The sequence below is a fragment of the Triticum dicoccoides genome, chromosome 4A (assembly GCF_002162155.2).
Source record: "Triticum dicoccoides isolate Atlit2015 ecotype Zavitan chromosome 4A, WEW_v2.0, whole genome shotgun sequence".
Lineage (NCBI taxonomy): Eukaryota > Viridiplantae > Streptophyta > Magnoliopsida > Poales > Poaceae > Triticum > Triticum dicoccoides.
In genome coordinates this window covers 609309981-609326868 of record NC_041386.1, presented here as the reverse complement: position 1 = coordinate 609326868, position 16888 = coordinate 609309981, and the positions used below count along the sequence as shown (strand labels likewise).

The 16888-nt window shown below is 41.1% G+C and overlaps 2 protein-coding genes across 4 annotated transcripts; both read left to right on the top strand.

The window, feature by feature from the left end:
• The first annotated feature begins 3952 nt into the window (after positions 1 to 3952).
• Positions 3953 to 7827, top strand: LOC119287296 (beta-fructofuranosidase, insoluble isoenzyme 4-like). 3 transcript variants are annotated; one of them, XM_037566818.1, is made up of 9 exons: positions 4179 to 4249; positions 4346 to 4400; positions 4712 to 4838; positions 5438 to 5446; positions 5539 to 6407; positions 6511 to 6669; positions 6851 to 7092; positions 7172 to 7265; positions 7347 to 7827. In XM_037566818.1, the coding sequence occupies exons 1-9, from the start codon at positions 4233 to 4235 to the stop codon at positions 7533 to 7535; spliced, it is 1761 nt and encodes a 586-aa protein (XP_037422715.1). In that variant the 5' UTR covers positions 4179 to 4232; the 3' UTR covers positions 7536 to 7827. The 3 variants fall into 3 exon arrangements, with proteins under 3 accessions (XP_037422716.1, XP_037422714.1, XP_037422715.1); XM_037566819.1 differs by lacking the exon at positions 4179 to 4249 and adding an exon at positions 3953 to 4086 and having other exon boundaries at positions 7172 to 7827; XM_037566817.1 differs by having other exon boundaries at positions 4174 to 4249; positions 7172 to 7827.
• A 3060-nt stretch (positions 7828 to 10887) lies between these two features.
• Positions 10888 to 16270, top strand: LOC119287295 (beta-fructofuranosidase, insoluble isoenzyme 4-like). The gene is made up of 9 exons (XM_037566816.1): positions 10888 to 11007; positions 11115 to 11166; positions 11823 to 11946; positions 13690 to 13698; positions 13793 to 14667; positions 14782 to 14940; positions 15144 to 15385; positions 15486 to 15579; positions 15664 to 16270. The coding sequence occupies exons 1-9, from the start codon at positions 10976 to 10978 to the stop codon at positions 15874 to 15876; spliced, it is 1800 nt and encodes a 599-aa protein (XP_037422713.1). The 5' UTR covers positions 10888 to 10975; the 3' UTR covers positions 15877 to 16270.
• The last annotated feature ends 618 nt before the right edge of the window (positions 16271 to 16888 follow it).

The window sequence follows — 16888 nt, the reverse complement described above, 5'->3', positions numbered from 1 at the left end:
TTGGAGGTCGTCCTCGAAGCCCACGACAACGTGGTCGGCCATGGCGCAGCTGGGGCAGCCGGCCAGGGGGAGAACCCACCATAGGCGGGCGAGGACGAGGACTGAGCGCCGGCTGCCCTCTTCACATGACGACAGAGCCCTACTGGTCAACAAACCGCTTTGACCACATACACGTCAGCAAACCACTTAAACAAACCCACCCAAGGCTATTTTTACACGGTATTGGATAGGTTAGGGGGTTAAAGGAGCAGAAAAAATGATCAGGGGGTTATGTGAACCAACCTTTTTTTCAGGGTAGTAAAATGAACTTTTCTCTTTAAGAAATATCCATATAACTTACAGAAGCATGTATTTTAAGAAGTTGTAGTTATCAAAAATAGAAAACGTAAGAAAAATAGAAATAAGAGGAAAAAATGAACCAGAGAAAAAACAGTAAAACCCGACAAAAACGTGTACCCCATAAAAAAGCAAACAGAAAACCGCAAAGCGAACAACCAAGTCACGAGTGCAATAAAAATAACCGCACGAGAAGTCGAAATACAGCCTGAGACATGGTTTCGGTGCCCCTGCTACTAAGGCAATACACTCGTATTATTCAAAAGAAACTTTGTTTGGTTAGCATAACAAACAGAAGGATAAGAAAAACGTAGTTGTTGTAAAACTGAAAAAATAAGTTTGTGGAAAAACGATAGTTATAAGCATTTATATAAACCAGTTTAGCCTATCTCTTGCTCACGGGTTTACCATTCTGGCACAAGCAAGATTTTGTTGCATTCTTATATTTCTAAGAAAATTATCAGTAAACGTGGTTCTCGAAATAAATCCCACTCCATACTTCACTAAAACACATTTTGTTAAAATTAGAAGCTAAAATTTCCAAACAACCACATATAATAATCTCATGGTGGCGATGGAGGCGCTTCGCGCCAGAAAAGTGTCCGCCACATATACAATGAGGTTGCACGTCACATGCATGGATCTATGTGCTGGTCGAAACAGTAGGAACCTGTACGTACGGACACAAATTGAGCGAGCATGCATCCCACTCCCACCCAAGTCACGGGAGCCCATACCTACCTAGAACAGTAGTACTTCCTCCGTAAACTAATATAAAAATATTTAGATCACTATATAGATGGAGCAGTTCATAATAGTACAGCGCTAGTCTTGGTTCAAGCCGCTCGTCGGGAAGCGCTAGCATTGTGCACTCTGCTGCCCGCCGGAGACGATGCAGATGACCGTGTTTTTTTTTTGAGCGGTAGGACAACCGTGCACTTGCAAGGTGACGGATTCTTAACTTTTTTGCATTTTTTAGACATCTTGACTTTTTTGCTTATCGCCAACATCCCGACCCCAACCCAGTCAGCCCCGTCCCGTTGTTCAGGTGGAGGTTTCAGATCCATCCATAGTTTCTTTTATTTAAAGAAGATAAATTTTGTTTCATTTATGTTCATAAACTAATTTATATGTAGTGTGCTCACCAAAAAAGAAGTAAAAAACATTCATGTATTATAGAAAAATATTGGCACATATCAAAAATAAAATATTCAAGTAATTATAAATATGTTTGTGTACTGAAAAAAGTTTCCATTTTTTCTAAAAAATCGTATAATTAAAATTTATCCATGCATTATTCATGTAACTAAAAGTGTTCCCATATTTTTAAAATATTTACTTAATTTTTAGCAAACATTCATGCAATTGTAAAAAGTGATCACATATTATTATTTTTATATTCATGTATTTATTGAGCTGGTGGGGAGCTCCTTGGAGCTAGCGCCTTGGGAGATGGTGGTGATTGACGATGATGAGAATGAGCTTCTCGACTTCATATGAGAAGGCGTCCAGTATGGGCCTCTCCTTCTTAAGCTTCATTTATTTGATAACTTATCGAACCTGACTTGTCGCAGCTTGTCTAGGTGGAGAGCATTTTGTTTCGATCGACGAGTAGATCATGGCCCAGATTGATGCGACAGAACGTGCCTTCGGTAAACTGCTTCTAGCTCGCCACTTGGTGAGTGCTTGTCTTCATACATATATGGCTTGCTATCTTGTTGTGACCCTTGGGCTCATCGGGCTCGCTTGGCATTTCAGGTAGAAGTCATGTCAAAGCATGTGTACATTCTTCTGATTCTCGAGGACCGGACCTGTTTCCTAAAGTCATCCTTGAACTTGGATAAGGACAATTCTTACCATGCCCTTTTGAAGGTGGGGAAGAGGTGGCTCGCTAACTGAAGGTCGAGCAGGACTTGTGGGGCGATGACACCCGACTCCTTAACACACGCAACCTAGAGGCCACCGAGGTGTCTTGCCACTCTCTGAGTCATGATGGCTTGATGGAGCGCTTGAACTGCTGGAAGACGAGGGTGACTCGCTTTGAGGAGAAATACTAGGCCATGGAGCAGCTTGGCATTTATTCAAAGGAAAATGATGGCTCGCCACGGGCTTTCCTCAACGGACCATTTCTTTAAATTAACGAACATTTTTCAAAATTCTACAATATTTATCCAAAAGTGAAAGCATTTTGAAGTCACATTTTTTAAAAATGTTGTGAACATTTTTAAAATATGAAATTTTTTCTTATATTCATGATTTTCTAAAATTCATGAGCCTTTTGAAAATCCATGAGCATTTTTATTTTTTTAATATAAGATCTATAAGAAAATATCGTCGGCTTTCTGGTGAAGCAACAGGTGGAGGTGCCTTTAGATGATCAAGCGAGAAAAAGAATATGAGAAAGGCTAGTTAGCAGCGTAGCAAGGAAAGTGACTGCTATTGAGTCGGCCCTTGGTACGCATTTTACCACCATTTTGCCGCTTAAGGTGCGAAATAGGAGGCACCACCTCTATACCTCGCTTGTTGCGGAGAGGGCCTACCTGGCAGAAAAAGTGTTCCTCATGGGCTGGGCTATTTGGCATGGCCGCTCACTCCTGAATTAATATTTTGGATCAATTTTCTTTTGCACAGTTTTTTCGGCTCCGATTTTCCAACGTTTTTTTTTCTTCTTCTAAAAACCGGGATACCAAATTTTATATAGATTTAAATCTGAAAGAATGTTAAAAAATTAAAGTGTTCTGAAAATTTAGAAAACCTAAACATTTTTCAAAGTTTTGTGCATATTCTTTAGAAATTGTATTTTGGCATACATGAACATTTTTTAAAAAATTGAACATGTTTAAAAGGCAATGTATTTTTTTCCTGGAACTAATAAGTAAAAAAAGAGAATGAAAAAGGAAAACAGAAAAGCTAACATGAAAGAGATAAAAATGAAAAGAATACTTTTAGAGAAAACAATAGAAAAGAAAGAAAAATGAAAACTCAAATGAGAAACTTTAAGAACCGTCCAAAAACCGGTAAACTAGATCCATAACCTTTCAAAAATTGACCACCCATGGCAGTTGGGTCGGCAAGCCAACCGCTCGACTTTGTGCGATATGCCAACAATTTAACACAAAGAGTATCAAATAGAAGAATAGGTAGGAAAATGAAAGTAGAAACAAAACCAGAAAGAAAAACACTGAGATCTGTCAAAAACCGTTTCCCCCAAAACCTAGAGAAAACCATATGGAATAAATACAGATCCGAAAAAGAAACACACAAAAATCACATGAGACGTCATTTTCGGGTCAGTCGACGTCTTAAACAGTGTTTGTGGGAAGGCGGAGGAGAAGTGGACAAATGTTGGCTGACCGGGACAGATGCCACACAACACAACAACTCACTCTGCTCTACACCCGCAAAAAAAAAATGTAGATCTAGATATACCGCCAAAAATGTAGGAGCATAATAGATGGGTGAGTCATTTTGCACGGCCCAGCAGCAGCACATCGCATTCGCATGTGCTGATGGATCTACGTACGCACACGCACACACAATAGAAAAGAAAGAAAACTGTAGGAGCCAGCCAACGGACCCACCCATGTCGGCCACGTAATAATGAAGTGGAGGAAGCGAGCGCGCGCACGAGAAACATGCGTCCCACACATCGCCCCACCTCACCTACTACCTGTAGCCCTTACTCAGCTGAAGCTCGCCGGGAAGCTCCGCCGCCCGCCCCGCCGGAGGCGATGGCGATGGCCGTGCAAGGTGAGAAGAGGGATTCTTACCGCTTCCTTGCTTGCTTCTGCCCTCCCTCCCTCCCGACTTTCTTCCCCTGCAAATTGCAAGTGTATGTTAGACTGACTTACTGGAGTGTCTGCTGCTGCTGCTGCTGTCTAACTTACTCTTGATCGATGTCGGCCTTCACAGTGTAAGTTCATCCATTGTTCGACTGCCTGCCGCCTTCATCAACTATTCCATTTGGTTTGTTCCCTCCAATTAACTGTTGCTCCTGCTGCTGTTACAGCTTCCTTGGTGGCCTCGCGTGTATCTTCTCCACCAGCCTTCTCTTCCAACTCCTGGTAATTAAGCCTAATAACATGTTCATTCACTCACTCACTTGCCCCTAAAATAAGCTCCCATTTCTTCTATGAACTGAATCAGGTCTCTGAAATTTAAGCTTGTAATAGAACCTACAGTGTCAGTCATTTGTTTTAGTTACACTCCCTCCCTGTCTCCCATGTTCATTCGCTCTCTGTTTCACCAACTCTTATTCGCTTCTACAAAGTAGCTCCCCTCTACTCCACTCAACCAAATATATTTCATTTTAGCCTCTTTCTTCTAGGGCCTTAATACCTGATCTTTCGTGCTGGCCCCCAATTTTTTTTCTTAGGTAGGGCCCTGCAGAGAGGGAGTCTTCTTCTGCTCACAGTCTTCAACGAAGGGCCCCTCCACCGCCATTGTCAGCGAGAGGTACAGGACTGCCTACCACCTGCAGCCTCCCAAGAACTGGATCAACGGTATGTTGTTCATGTCTCTGCTTACCTCTCTGTTTCCTTTTTCTGTTAAGTTTTCTGGGTCATCTCTTCACTTTTGTCTGTGGCCAATCAGATGGCCCCTCTGATTTTGGTGTGTTTTTCTTCTTCTCTTGGCCCAAGAAAAACTGGTTACCGTTTCGCCCATCTTACTTTGGGTATGCCGAAATAGGTGCTCGGTGTAGGCGCTGCAGTCAGATTTTGCATGTAACAGTTAAATAGGGGGAAAAGGAGGGAGAAAATTGTCTATGGAATGGGTGTATGTCAATGGGGGGAAAAGGCACAGTTGATCCAACCACAAGAGAAAACAAGGCGACAGCGAAAAACCACTTTCAGAATCATATCGCTGAAACTAGGGTCTCACATTATGTGTCTGAATTATATTAGACAGATCTATCATACTCATTGGAAAGTAATGAAGTACTGGCATATTTTGAAACCTATAACATCTTTGGTCCTGTTTTTACCAATAATCATATCCTATCAACTGTACATCTGTTGCAAGTCATTGACATTCTCTCTGTTTTTCTTCTTCATATATTCGATGAATTGGATATCCTTGGAAATCTACAACAACAAAAAAGATCCATGTGGTACGAATATCTCAGGCACATACACTTTTAAATAATACAAAAGAGAAGAAATTGCAGATTTCTATCTTATATTGCATTTATTAAAATTTCAGGACCAATGTACTACAATGGCATCTACCATGAATTCTACCAATATAACCCCGATGGCTCCTTCAATCCCAATACCTCCTACAACATAGTTTGGGGCCATTCGGTTTCAACGGACCTCGTCAACTGGATTACTCTTGAACCCGCAATAGAACCGGATACCCCAAATGACATAAAAGGTTGCTGGTCCGGCTCAGTCACAATTGTATCTGGTGATCAACCGGTCATCATATACACCGGTGTCATCGACATTGAGAAGCATCAGGTCCAAAACATTGCGCTTCCCAAAAACCGGTCTGATCCCTACCTCAGGGAATGGACCAAAGCAGGCAATAACCCAGTGATCCAATCGGGTGTACCGGGCTTGAACTCGGGGCAGTTCAGGGATCCGACAACCGGTTGGATCGGACCGGACGGACTATGGAGAATAGCAGTCGGTGCTCAGCTGAACGGCTACGGTGCTGCACTTTTGTACAAGAGCGAAGACTTCTTGAACTGGACTAGAGTTGACCATCCGCTGTATTCATCCAATGCCTCCATTATGTTAGAGTGCCTGGATTTCTTCGCAGTATTGCCGGGAAGTAACAATGGACTGGACATGTCTTCAGCAATCCCAAATGGCGCCAAGCATGTCCTCAAAATGGGCCTGAATTTCGGTGAAGACGTGTACGTGATAGGGGTTTATGATCTCAAACGTGATGTCTTTGTGCCAGATACTGATGACAGTCGGCTATGGCCGAGGATCGATTATGGCAATTTCTATGCTTCAAAAACGTTCTTTGACTCTAAACATGGAAGGAGGATCATATGGGCTTGGACTACTGAGACTGACAGTTCTTCAGATGATGTTGCAAAAGGCTGGGCAGGAATCCATGTAAGAAAATCTACCCTTAATTGGCTGTAATTGTATCATATTGAAATAACGATTTAAAAATTAGTGAAACATGTTTAACCTCATTTTTTTCTATTACATCTAGTCATTCCCCAGGACAATTTGGTTAGACAGCGATAGCAAACGGCTGCTGCAATGGCCAGTTGAAGAGATTGAGTCCCTTCGAGGAAATGAAATCAACCATCAAGGACTAGACTTGAAGATGGGAGATCTATTTGAGATTGAGGGAGCTGACACTTTGCAGGTAGTTTCCTATTTCACAAACATTCTTACCTGGTCTTCTAAAGAAAATTTTTATTACAAAAAGAGGCATGCCAGTAAAAGTTGCAGGGTCTCCCGGTAATTACTAATTATACATATGGAGGTGTTTTGTGTGTTCTTGTGAGCAGCTGTAGCTAACCAGGCACATAATTTTCTTGAAACAGGCTGACATCGAGATAGATTTTGAGCTGACGTCAATCGATGATGCTGATCCTTTCGATCCTTCCTGGCTTTTTGATGCCGAGAAGCATTGCCGGGAAGCGGATGCATCGGTTCATGGTAGCATAGGGCCATTTGGACTTGTTATTCTGGCCTCCGACGACACGGAGGAGCACACTGTTGTGCACTTCAGAGTTTACAAATCACAGAAAAATTACATGATCCTCATGTGCTCTGATCTAAGAAGGTTAGTGCTGGTGTTTATCTTTGTTACTACGAATGTGCATATCTATTGACAGGAGAAATTTCTTCATTTCTTTGCGCAGGTCTTCCCTGACACCAGGACTGGACACACCAACCTATGGAGGCTTCTTTGAATTTGACCTTGAAAAGGAAAGGAAGATCTCCCTCAGAACTCTGGTGAGTTGGGTGGCTTTCGTGTCATTTCTCCAGTTACATGTTCACTCCCTAACAGAACTGAAAATGTACACCACCATTCAGATTGATCGGTCTGCGGTGGAGAGCTTCGGTGGTGGTGGCAGGGTCTGCATCATGGCTAGAGTTTACCCAGTGTCGCTTGTCGACGACAACCGCCAACCCCACATGTATGCCTTTAACAATGGCAGTGCCACAGTCAGAGTGCCTCAGCTCAGGGCTTGGAGCATGAGGAGAGCACAAGTGAGCGTTTAACACGGAAGAGCGATTCTAATTTGACATGTGATTGGGGGACCGTCTTAAATCCAGTCATTTGTTGTTTTCAATATTTAGCATGGGTATTTGAACTAGAGTCATGAAGGAGACGCCCACGAGCTATGATGTAAGTTTGCCGAGATTCGGAATAAGAACAGAACCATCTTAGTCTTCATACTTTATGATTTCATATGTATGTTTACAGAATGTACGGTTAATCACTGGTTTTACATCTTCTGCCAACTAGTATGATGCGGTTGTAATTAATTAATTAACCACAATGCTACAACTAGATATGCTTTGCTTGTAACATTTGTTAACTGATCTTTTATAAATTTGTAGCCAACACAACACAAGGAAGATGACAAAGCAATACTAATTCATCGACTTCCGGATTAACACGGTTGGCAATTGCTTTGCCAAGACTTTCTTTCTGGATGTTTCGATGTGTTGTTACGACATAGGACATTACACCCGCATAGCAATCTACAGATACATTATACTCCAACTTGGGTGGCAGTGATAGCCCCCAACTCAAAGTTTATACTGCACTTTGTGCCAGCAGATTTATACTGCACTTTGTGCCAGCAGATTTGGAGTAGTAAGAATGAAGCTATAATCGAAGTTTATACTGCACTTTGTGCCAGCAGATTTGGGTAGGTACTAGCATTAGCATAGACAGTGGAACCTAGCATTAGCATTGGTTGAATCTTCAATACACCAACTTGGGTGGCAGTGATAGCCCCCAACTCAAAGATAACAAGGGCTAACCTATCGTAGGCCTGCGCCTAGATCGACGCCGCCGCCATGAGTCGAGAGGAGGATAAGGACGAGGGCACGGAGCCGACGCCGGTGCCGGAGAAGGAGGAGGGAGGGGCGTCGCCATATCCGGCGCTGGCGTTGGGGATGACGAGGGGAGGGATGGCCATGGTGGTGAGGGAGAATGCTGATGCGGGGATGCTGCCATTGCCATGGATGGAGGTGAATTTTGAACAGGGGAGGGGGTTTGCGGTGTACCAGGAACGATGTGTGCGTAGCAATTAGTAGTATTTTTTTTCCTAACATCCACAGTTTCTAAGTTGTATTACTGCGAAAATGCCTCCAAAAGCATTTTTCAAATTTCATCAAAATTCGTGTTTCTATATTTCAAAAAATATGAAAAAATAAACATATACATGAAGTCATAATGTATACGTTGAAATGAGGGCTACTCATCCTCCGAGTCAATGAATTTTTCTTTTTTGCACAGGTCACATTTCAAGATATTTCATCATGAATTTTTACACACATATACATTTCATCTTTGTATACTTGCATATATTTTTAGATTTGCTTGAAACAGAAAAGTTTGAATTTTGAAATTATCAAAAATAAAGGGCTCTATGGAGTTTGGCCTCCAAAACGCCTCACTCTTACTATTGTCATTATATTTTCTTACATCCGCATTATATATTTTTTACAATCAATTGAAGGCATGTCTTTTTTAGGTCAAACTTTTACATAATTAATCAAAACTATGAAAATTATGTTAAGAGCAACTCTAACATCCCTTAGACTACTTATAGTGGGAGTAACATAGATAGTAACATCACATATATCTACATAAAATAGATGATGTGACAAGTAATAAATGAAGAAAGAGAGAAAAATAGTAACATAGCTAGTTACTAGTAGTATGAGTAAAATCACACATATCAAGACAAAATGTATCTATAGCCTAATAAATTAAGTGTTGCATACTACCACACATATGTTACTCCCCACTACAGAGGTAGTAACATAGACTAGTAACATGTCTATATTACTACTCTACGTTACTACCCATTGTGGCTAGTCTTATAATCTCGTACCGTAAAATCGATTTACAAGATCCTGCAAACCGTTTTTATAGTATGACATGTGTTCCAGCAGAATAGATCCTATAAAAACCTTTCATTTCAGATGTGGCCCATTTGTCAACAGGATCCCTAAAAATAGCACAAAACACCCGCAAAGGAAATCCAAATTATGATTGGTCCTGACCGCTCCATGGCAACGTCCCACGCCGTCGACGGCAGGACCTGCAGCTCCCTGGCCGGAGCGTCCTGATGCTGTTGTCTGCTGCCTAGCGGAGCCGGAGCCCATCTCTGCCTCCCCAAGAAGTACATCTATGCTTCCTCTCAGAGTATACGTATGCTTCCCCTAACGGTGCTTCATGAGTGCTACAGTACACACTACAATCATGTACCAGAAAGAAAACCAAAAGGTTCACCATGATATAAAGTAAGTTTTTGACACTGAATCAACGACACTTATATTGAGAGAGAGAGAGAGAGAGAGAGAGAGAGTATTCTTTTACAGCTCGCCGTGAGCTATAGTATAGTTAGCTAACTCCCCTTCGTTTCCTTTTAGTTTGTGTATTAAATTTGTCATATGTCAAGTTTTTGATCAACTCTATATTGAAAAAAATCAACATCTGTGATATTAAAAAACATATATATTTTACAATGAAACTAATTGTACCGATTTGATATTAAGAATGTTGATATTTTTTTTATAAATTTGGTCAAACTCTATACAATTTGACTCAAGACAATGCTAATACGTGAAGTAAAAAAGAAACGAAGGAGCAACAACTTTTTTTAAACATCATACAGACACACACGCTCATACATACATACATACATACATACATACACTCATCCTTATGAACACACGTACGCATACCCTATCCCTATGAGCATCCTCGAAAGACTGAGCCGGCACATCAACTTGAGATTCACGAAGTCGCCACAGACGCCTTCACATTCGACGGAAATATCTCCTCTCGCTGCGCACATCGTCAGAAGATCTGAAATAAATTTCAAAAGATGCAAACATCAGTGTAAAGTGTTAAGTCTACTAATTGCCTTGAACTAAAACCACGACGAGTAAATCGGAATGGAGGGAGTACGAGTTACAGCCCAACTCCTGGTAAATGGAGGTAGCTACTATGCTGCCGACCACCACTGATATTTTTGCTATCATTGCCGACATGCAGCAGCTACAAGACCCGATATTTCCTAGGCCCATGATTAACAGTAACACTGCAAAACGACAAAGCCCTTGTGCGCAGGAAAAAAGGCCTACTGGTACTTATTTTTTAAGGGGAAAGACAGATCCCGTAGATCCTTTTTAAGGGGAAAGGCAGATAGATATTTTTGAGCGGACAGAAACAGCTCAACAACTCCCTCCTCCGTCTATCTATCTCTGTCACTCTCCTCCGGTGCAGGAGGAGAAGCGGGTAGGAGGAGGAGGCGGAGGACTGCCGCCGCGCCGGAGATAGGATGGCGATGGCCATGGAAGGTGAGGGACTCCTCACTCCTAGCTAGCTACCTCTCCCCTCCCTCCCGGCCACATGGAAGGTGACTGACTTGTATGCATGTGTGTCTGTGTTGGTCCTTTGTGCTGCTGCTGCTTTGATGATGATGCTGATGTGTGCTCTGCTCACAGTGTAAGTCCATCCATCATCCGATTAATTGTTTGAAAGGTTCAGTTAACCAGTCGACTGTTTTGTTTTCTGTCACTCACAGAATTGATGTTTTGCCTGATTGATTGCAGGCTCGCTCGACTTGCTTGTGTGTTCTGCGCCACCATTCTTTTGCAGAGCCTGGTAAGCTCCAGTAACTCTTGTTTCAGTTAATTACTCGCTGTCTGCGCTTCAGTAACTCTGAGACAGTCTGCTTTCACCTTCTATTCATTTTTACACTTGGTTCATTCATGCTGTTAGTCAGCTTATGTGTTTTGCACTTGTGCTCAGGTTTCCTTTTTTAGAAGCATCAATCATATTCAATCAGCAGGAGCCACGCATGCTACAAAATTCAAAATTTTTTTTAAAGAAACTTGCTCTGCACCATGAAAATAAGAATCAGAGAATCCAAAATTTTAGTAACCACTTGGTCAAATGACAAAGAGCATGGCCATCTTAATTATGCTGCTCTTTAAGCTTCATATTAAAATATACACCCCTTGTTCATAAATGTAAGACGTTTTGGCAGTTCAATTCTTACGTTTAGAAACAGTGGTAGTACTATAGTAGGTTTCCAATAAGTGTATACAAATTAGTGTTTGTAGTGCATTAGAAATAGCAAAACAAATGGTCCCCAGGACGGATCGATATTCTCATGAGATTTAGCAGTGAATATGCTGCTACGATAGCACTGGGTATGATTTTTGGAAATATTCCGTAGTCTGGCAATGATTTCTGTTTCTGCATAAGTAAGTAGGGCCTGACTTGGGCTTTCGCACTGGCCCCCCAAAATTTCTTAGGCATGGCCCTGCAGCAATGGAGAGAGAGGCTTCTCCTACCCCCAGTCTCCAAAGGCCCCCTCCATTGTCAGCGAGAGGTACAGGACTGCCTACCACTTCCAGCCTCCCAGGAACTGGATGAACGGTATGTTGTTTATGTCTCTGTTTACCTCTCTGCTTCCTTCTTCGGCTTCCTCTCTGTTTCATTTTGTGGGTCATCTGTTCACTTTTGTTTGTGCTTTTCTTGCTATTGGTCCAAGAAAAAGCAAGAGATCTGATTGGTTACCGATTTGCCTAACCGGAGAAGGGAAAAAAAAGTGCCGATCTTAATTTGGTGTGCTAATGTTCAATAATATGCTTGTTTTTTAGGGGATAATATACTTGTTAAAATACACATAATATTTTTGTAGTAGTATCATCACAAACTGTTTTTGTGTCAAAAATAAGGAAGCGCATAGAGCTCAGTGGGTTGAGAAATAATCGACCGTTGTTATTGTGTTTTTCTTTCCTTCTCGACTTTTTTTGTTCGTATAAAGTTTGGGGCTAACTCCTATTTGACACCTATAGCGCCGGTTATAGGCAAAACGCTACACAACGCACCACCATTCCCTCTGCTAAATTTCTTGGGCCAGCCCATATATGCATGTTTCTGTGTAGCTCCCAATGGGTGGGTTCTGGGAAGCTCCTTCCCGTTGTTTTTTTTCTTTTTTCGTTTCTAGATTTTTTTCCCTTTTTTGTACGTTCTTTTTCTTTTTCTGTTTTCCTTTTCCTTTTCTTTTTCTTTTTCCTTTTCCTTTTTTTAAAATTCATGAACTTTTTCAAATTTATGAACTTCTCAAATTCGTGATATTTTCAGATTCACAAGTTGTTTTTGCACTCAAAAACTTTTTTGTAGATTATGAACTTTTTAAAAATTCATTAATTTTTTCCAAATTCGTGACTTTTAAAAAAAATTGTGAACTTTTCTAAAATTCATGAAGTTTTCAAATGAGCTAATTTTTTTTTCAAATTCGTTATTAAAAAATTTATGAACTTTTCTCAAAGTCCTGATTTTTTTTATTTTCACAAACTTTTTCAAATTTACAAACATTTTTCAAATTCAAGATTTTTTTCTCCAATTTTTTATGAACTCTTTTCCAGGTCATAATTGTTTTTAAAAAGTCAAAGATTAACGTCCATGGTCAATGGTCAAAGTCAATGCAGCAGTCTAAAATCTGTGCTCAAATGCGCTCATGGACCGCTGCCAATATAGCTCAAGCGTGAGCTTCAGCAGCCTGTACTGGCGCTATAAGCACCAATTATTAACACTGAAGTCATTTCTTCGCCCAAATGAACACTGAAGTCATTTCTTCGCGAAACTTCATACGTGAGTAGAACACTTAGACGATGTTCGCCCTAAAAAATTAAGAATTGTTTGATTATTTTATTTTATTTTAAATTGAAAATGTTATGTAGGGTGCGCCTAGAACCATGTACCAAAAATATACGTCATGTGTATCTAAAATAAAATCGATGACATAGAGATAAACCATGTATCTTTGCTGTATGAAAAAATACATATCTTTCTAGTTGATTATACACACAAAAGAAAAAAGAAACAAACAATATCAGAAAGTATAAAATAAAAATGTTCTACTACGAAACTAGGGTGTCACATCATGTGTCCAAATAATATTAGACAGATCTCTTTTAAAAAAAATATTAGACTGATCTGTTATACCCATACGGAAGTAATGAAGTAGTGGATTTGTTTTGAAATATAGAACATCTTTGGTTTTGTTTTACCAATAACCATATCCTATTAATTGTACCTCTATTTGACATTCTCTCACTTTTTTCATATATTTGATGGATTGGCGATCCTTGGAAATCTACGACAACAAAAAAGATCCATGTGGTATGAATACCTCAGGCGCAAACACTTACATAAATAAAAAGGAGAAGAAATTACATCATTCTACATCTTATAATGCCTTTTATAAAAATTTCAGGACCAATGTACTACAATGGCGTCTACCATGAATTCTACCAGTATAACCCCGATGGCGCCTTTGACCCCAATGACTCCCTCATGAACATGGTTTGGGGCCATTCGGTTTCAACAGACCTCATCAACTGGGTCGGTCTTGAACCGGCAATCAAACCGGATATCCCAAGTGACATATGCGGTTGTTGGACCGGCTCAGCCACAATTCTATTTGGTGTTCAACCGGTCATCATATACACTGGTCTCATCGACAGGAAGGCGAATCAGGTCCAAAACATTGCGCTTCCCAAAAACCGTTCTGATCCGTACCTGAGGGAATGGGCCAAAGTAGGCAGTAACCCAGTGATCCAACATGTCATACCAGGCTTGAACTCGAGCCATTTCAGGGATCCGACAACCGGTTGGATTGGACCGGATGGACTATGGAGAATAGCAGTTGGTGCTGAGGTGAACGGCATCGGTACTGCACTTCTGTACAAGAGTGAAGACTTTATGAGTTGGACTAGAATTGAACGCCCGCTGTATTCAAACAATGCCCTCAATATGTGGGAGTGCCTGGATTTCTTCGCCGTAGTGCCGGGAAGTAACAATGGACTGGACATGTCTTCAGAAATTCCAAGTGGTGCCAAGCATGTCCTCAAAGTGAGCATCAATTCCTGTGACATGTACATAGTTGGGGTGTATGATCTCAAACGTGATGAGTTTGTGCCAGACACCGTCCAAGATGACAATCGGCTGTGGACGAGGATCGATTATGGTACTTTCTATGCTTCAAAATCATTCTTTGACTCCAAACACGGCAGGAGAGTCATATGGGCTTGGAGTAACGAGACAGATAGTTATTCAGATGATATTGCAAAAGGCTGGGCAGGAATCCATGTAAGAAAATCTACCCTTAGCTCCTGTAATTACTTCATATTGAAATAATAATTTAACCGATTTAACAAATCAGTGTAACATCTTTAACCCAATTTTTTTTTGTGTTACATTTAGTCAATCCCCAGGACAATTTGGTTAGATGGCGATGGCAAGCAGTTGATCCAATGGCCAGTTGAAGAGATTGAGTCCCTTCGAATAAATGAAATCAACCATCAAGGACTAGAGCTGAAAAAGGGAGATCTATTTGAGATTAAGGGAATCGACACTATCCAGGTAGTTCCCTATTCAGTATTCACAAACCAACTAACTTGGTCTTCCAAAGAATTATTTTTATTTGAAAAAGTGTCATGGCAGTAAAAGCTATAGGAACTTCTGATAATTATTAATTTCTTTATAGATAGTACATTTTTGGCAACAGAAAATGGGCATATATATTTCTGACCAACTGTAACTAACGGCCGGGCACATAATAACAGGCTGACATTGAGATAGATTTTGAGCCGACGTCCATCGATGACGCCGAACCTTTTGATCCTTCATGGCTTTTTGACCCCCGGAAGCAGTGCCGGGAGGCGGATGCATCGGTTCATGGTGGCATAGGGCCATTTGGACTTGTTATTCTTGCCTCTGACAACATGGAGGAGCACACTGCAGTGCATTTCAGGGTTTACAAATCAGAGCAAAAGTACATTATCCTCATGTGCTCCGATCTTAGAAGGTTAGTGCTTATCCTTTTTTGACTTAATTTTTGTTACCCTTGATTTCCATAAATGTCTGTAAGGAAACTAAAAAGAAAACATTTTCTTTGCTTTGCACAGGTCTTCCCTGAGACCAGGACTGTACACACCAGCCTATGGAGGCTTCTTTGAATTTGACCTTGAAAATGAAAAAAGGATATCCCTCAGGACTCTGGTGAGTTGGGGGGATTAAATTTGTTTCATTAATTTCTCCGGCAATCCACTTGATGACAGAACTGAAATGGACACCATCGTGCAGATCGATCGGTCGGCGGTGGAGAGCTTCGGCAGCGGTGGCAGGATCTGCATCACGGCCAGAGTTTATCCGGTGGCGCTTGTCGACAACGGCGCCACCCACATGTATGCCTTCAACAATGGAAGTACCACGGTCGGAGTGCCACAGCTAAGGGCATGGAGCATGAAGAGAGCACAAGTGAATGTGATGAAGGGTGGAAGTGTGATCGATGCTTAGCACAGAAGAGCAATTCTAGTCAGACGTGTGATTGAAAGACTGGCCACGCACTTGTTGATTTCAATATTTACCACGTGTAAGAAGGTAAGAGTCAATCAAGCCATTCATTGATGAGATCAACGGCTAAGATCTATTTTATACTCTTACCTCTCATGTGAAAAGAGGGGGTAAGAGGGACCATGTTAAAACTGCTCTTGAACTTTTGAAGTAGTTGCAATTGGTAAGTAAGCATAGTGCTTGTTGCCAACAACGATTTAAATTCGTAGAGGTTTGGAATAAACAAATATGAGCTTGTGCATGCCACAAAGTTCAAGTAAGAATGTATGTATGTATGTATGCAACAATACTGTAGAAACCAGCAGCTTGTCGCCAACGATCTTTCTTGGCTGTCTCAGCAAGTCGGGCCTGCTTATCTTTCTCCTCTGTTTGAACATTAACAGGCACATCACAGTTAGCATGACGATCGAGCATAGTACCTGTAACTGAGTACCTCAAAAGTTAAAGCAATATTAGCAACGTTAAATTCTCCATAATATCCATGGATTAGGTGCATCTCTCTACATATCTACAGAATTTGGGATATTTTCTGAAGATGAATCAGTGGTATCGCTCTGTATCTCTGCTTTTTTTCAGCTGATGCATGTCAATATATCCGCTCTTTATCCAAGTGCCTGCTTGTATGTTACTTGGTTAATCAAGAAGCATCTTCATTTCATGGCTGTGCATCTAAGCAAATAGTGCATGCCTAGCTGGCCAAGAAATACTATTAGTGCCTATGTCATGGTAGTTAGCACATGCCAAATGTAAATTTAAAAAGAAGCAACAGGGGAATTGACTCCATTTTGAACTAAACAGAACTTTCAAAAGAATACCAGAAGAGCAGCAGATCCGTCCAACTTATCAGCAGAAAACTATGTTCTTGTTTTCAATTGGGACACACAAATGATCTAGTTGGTCCCTGCTTCTCAAGATAGCTTCCCTTCAAATCAGCAGGGTTCGGATCAACCTTCAT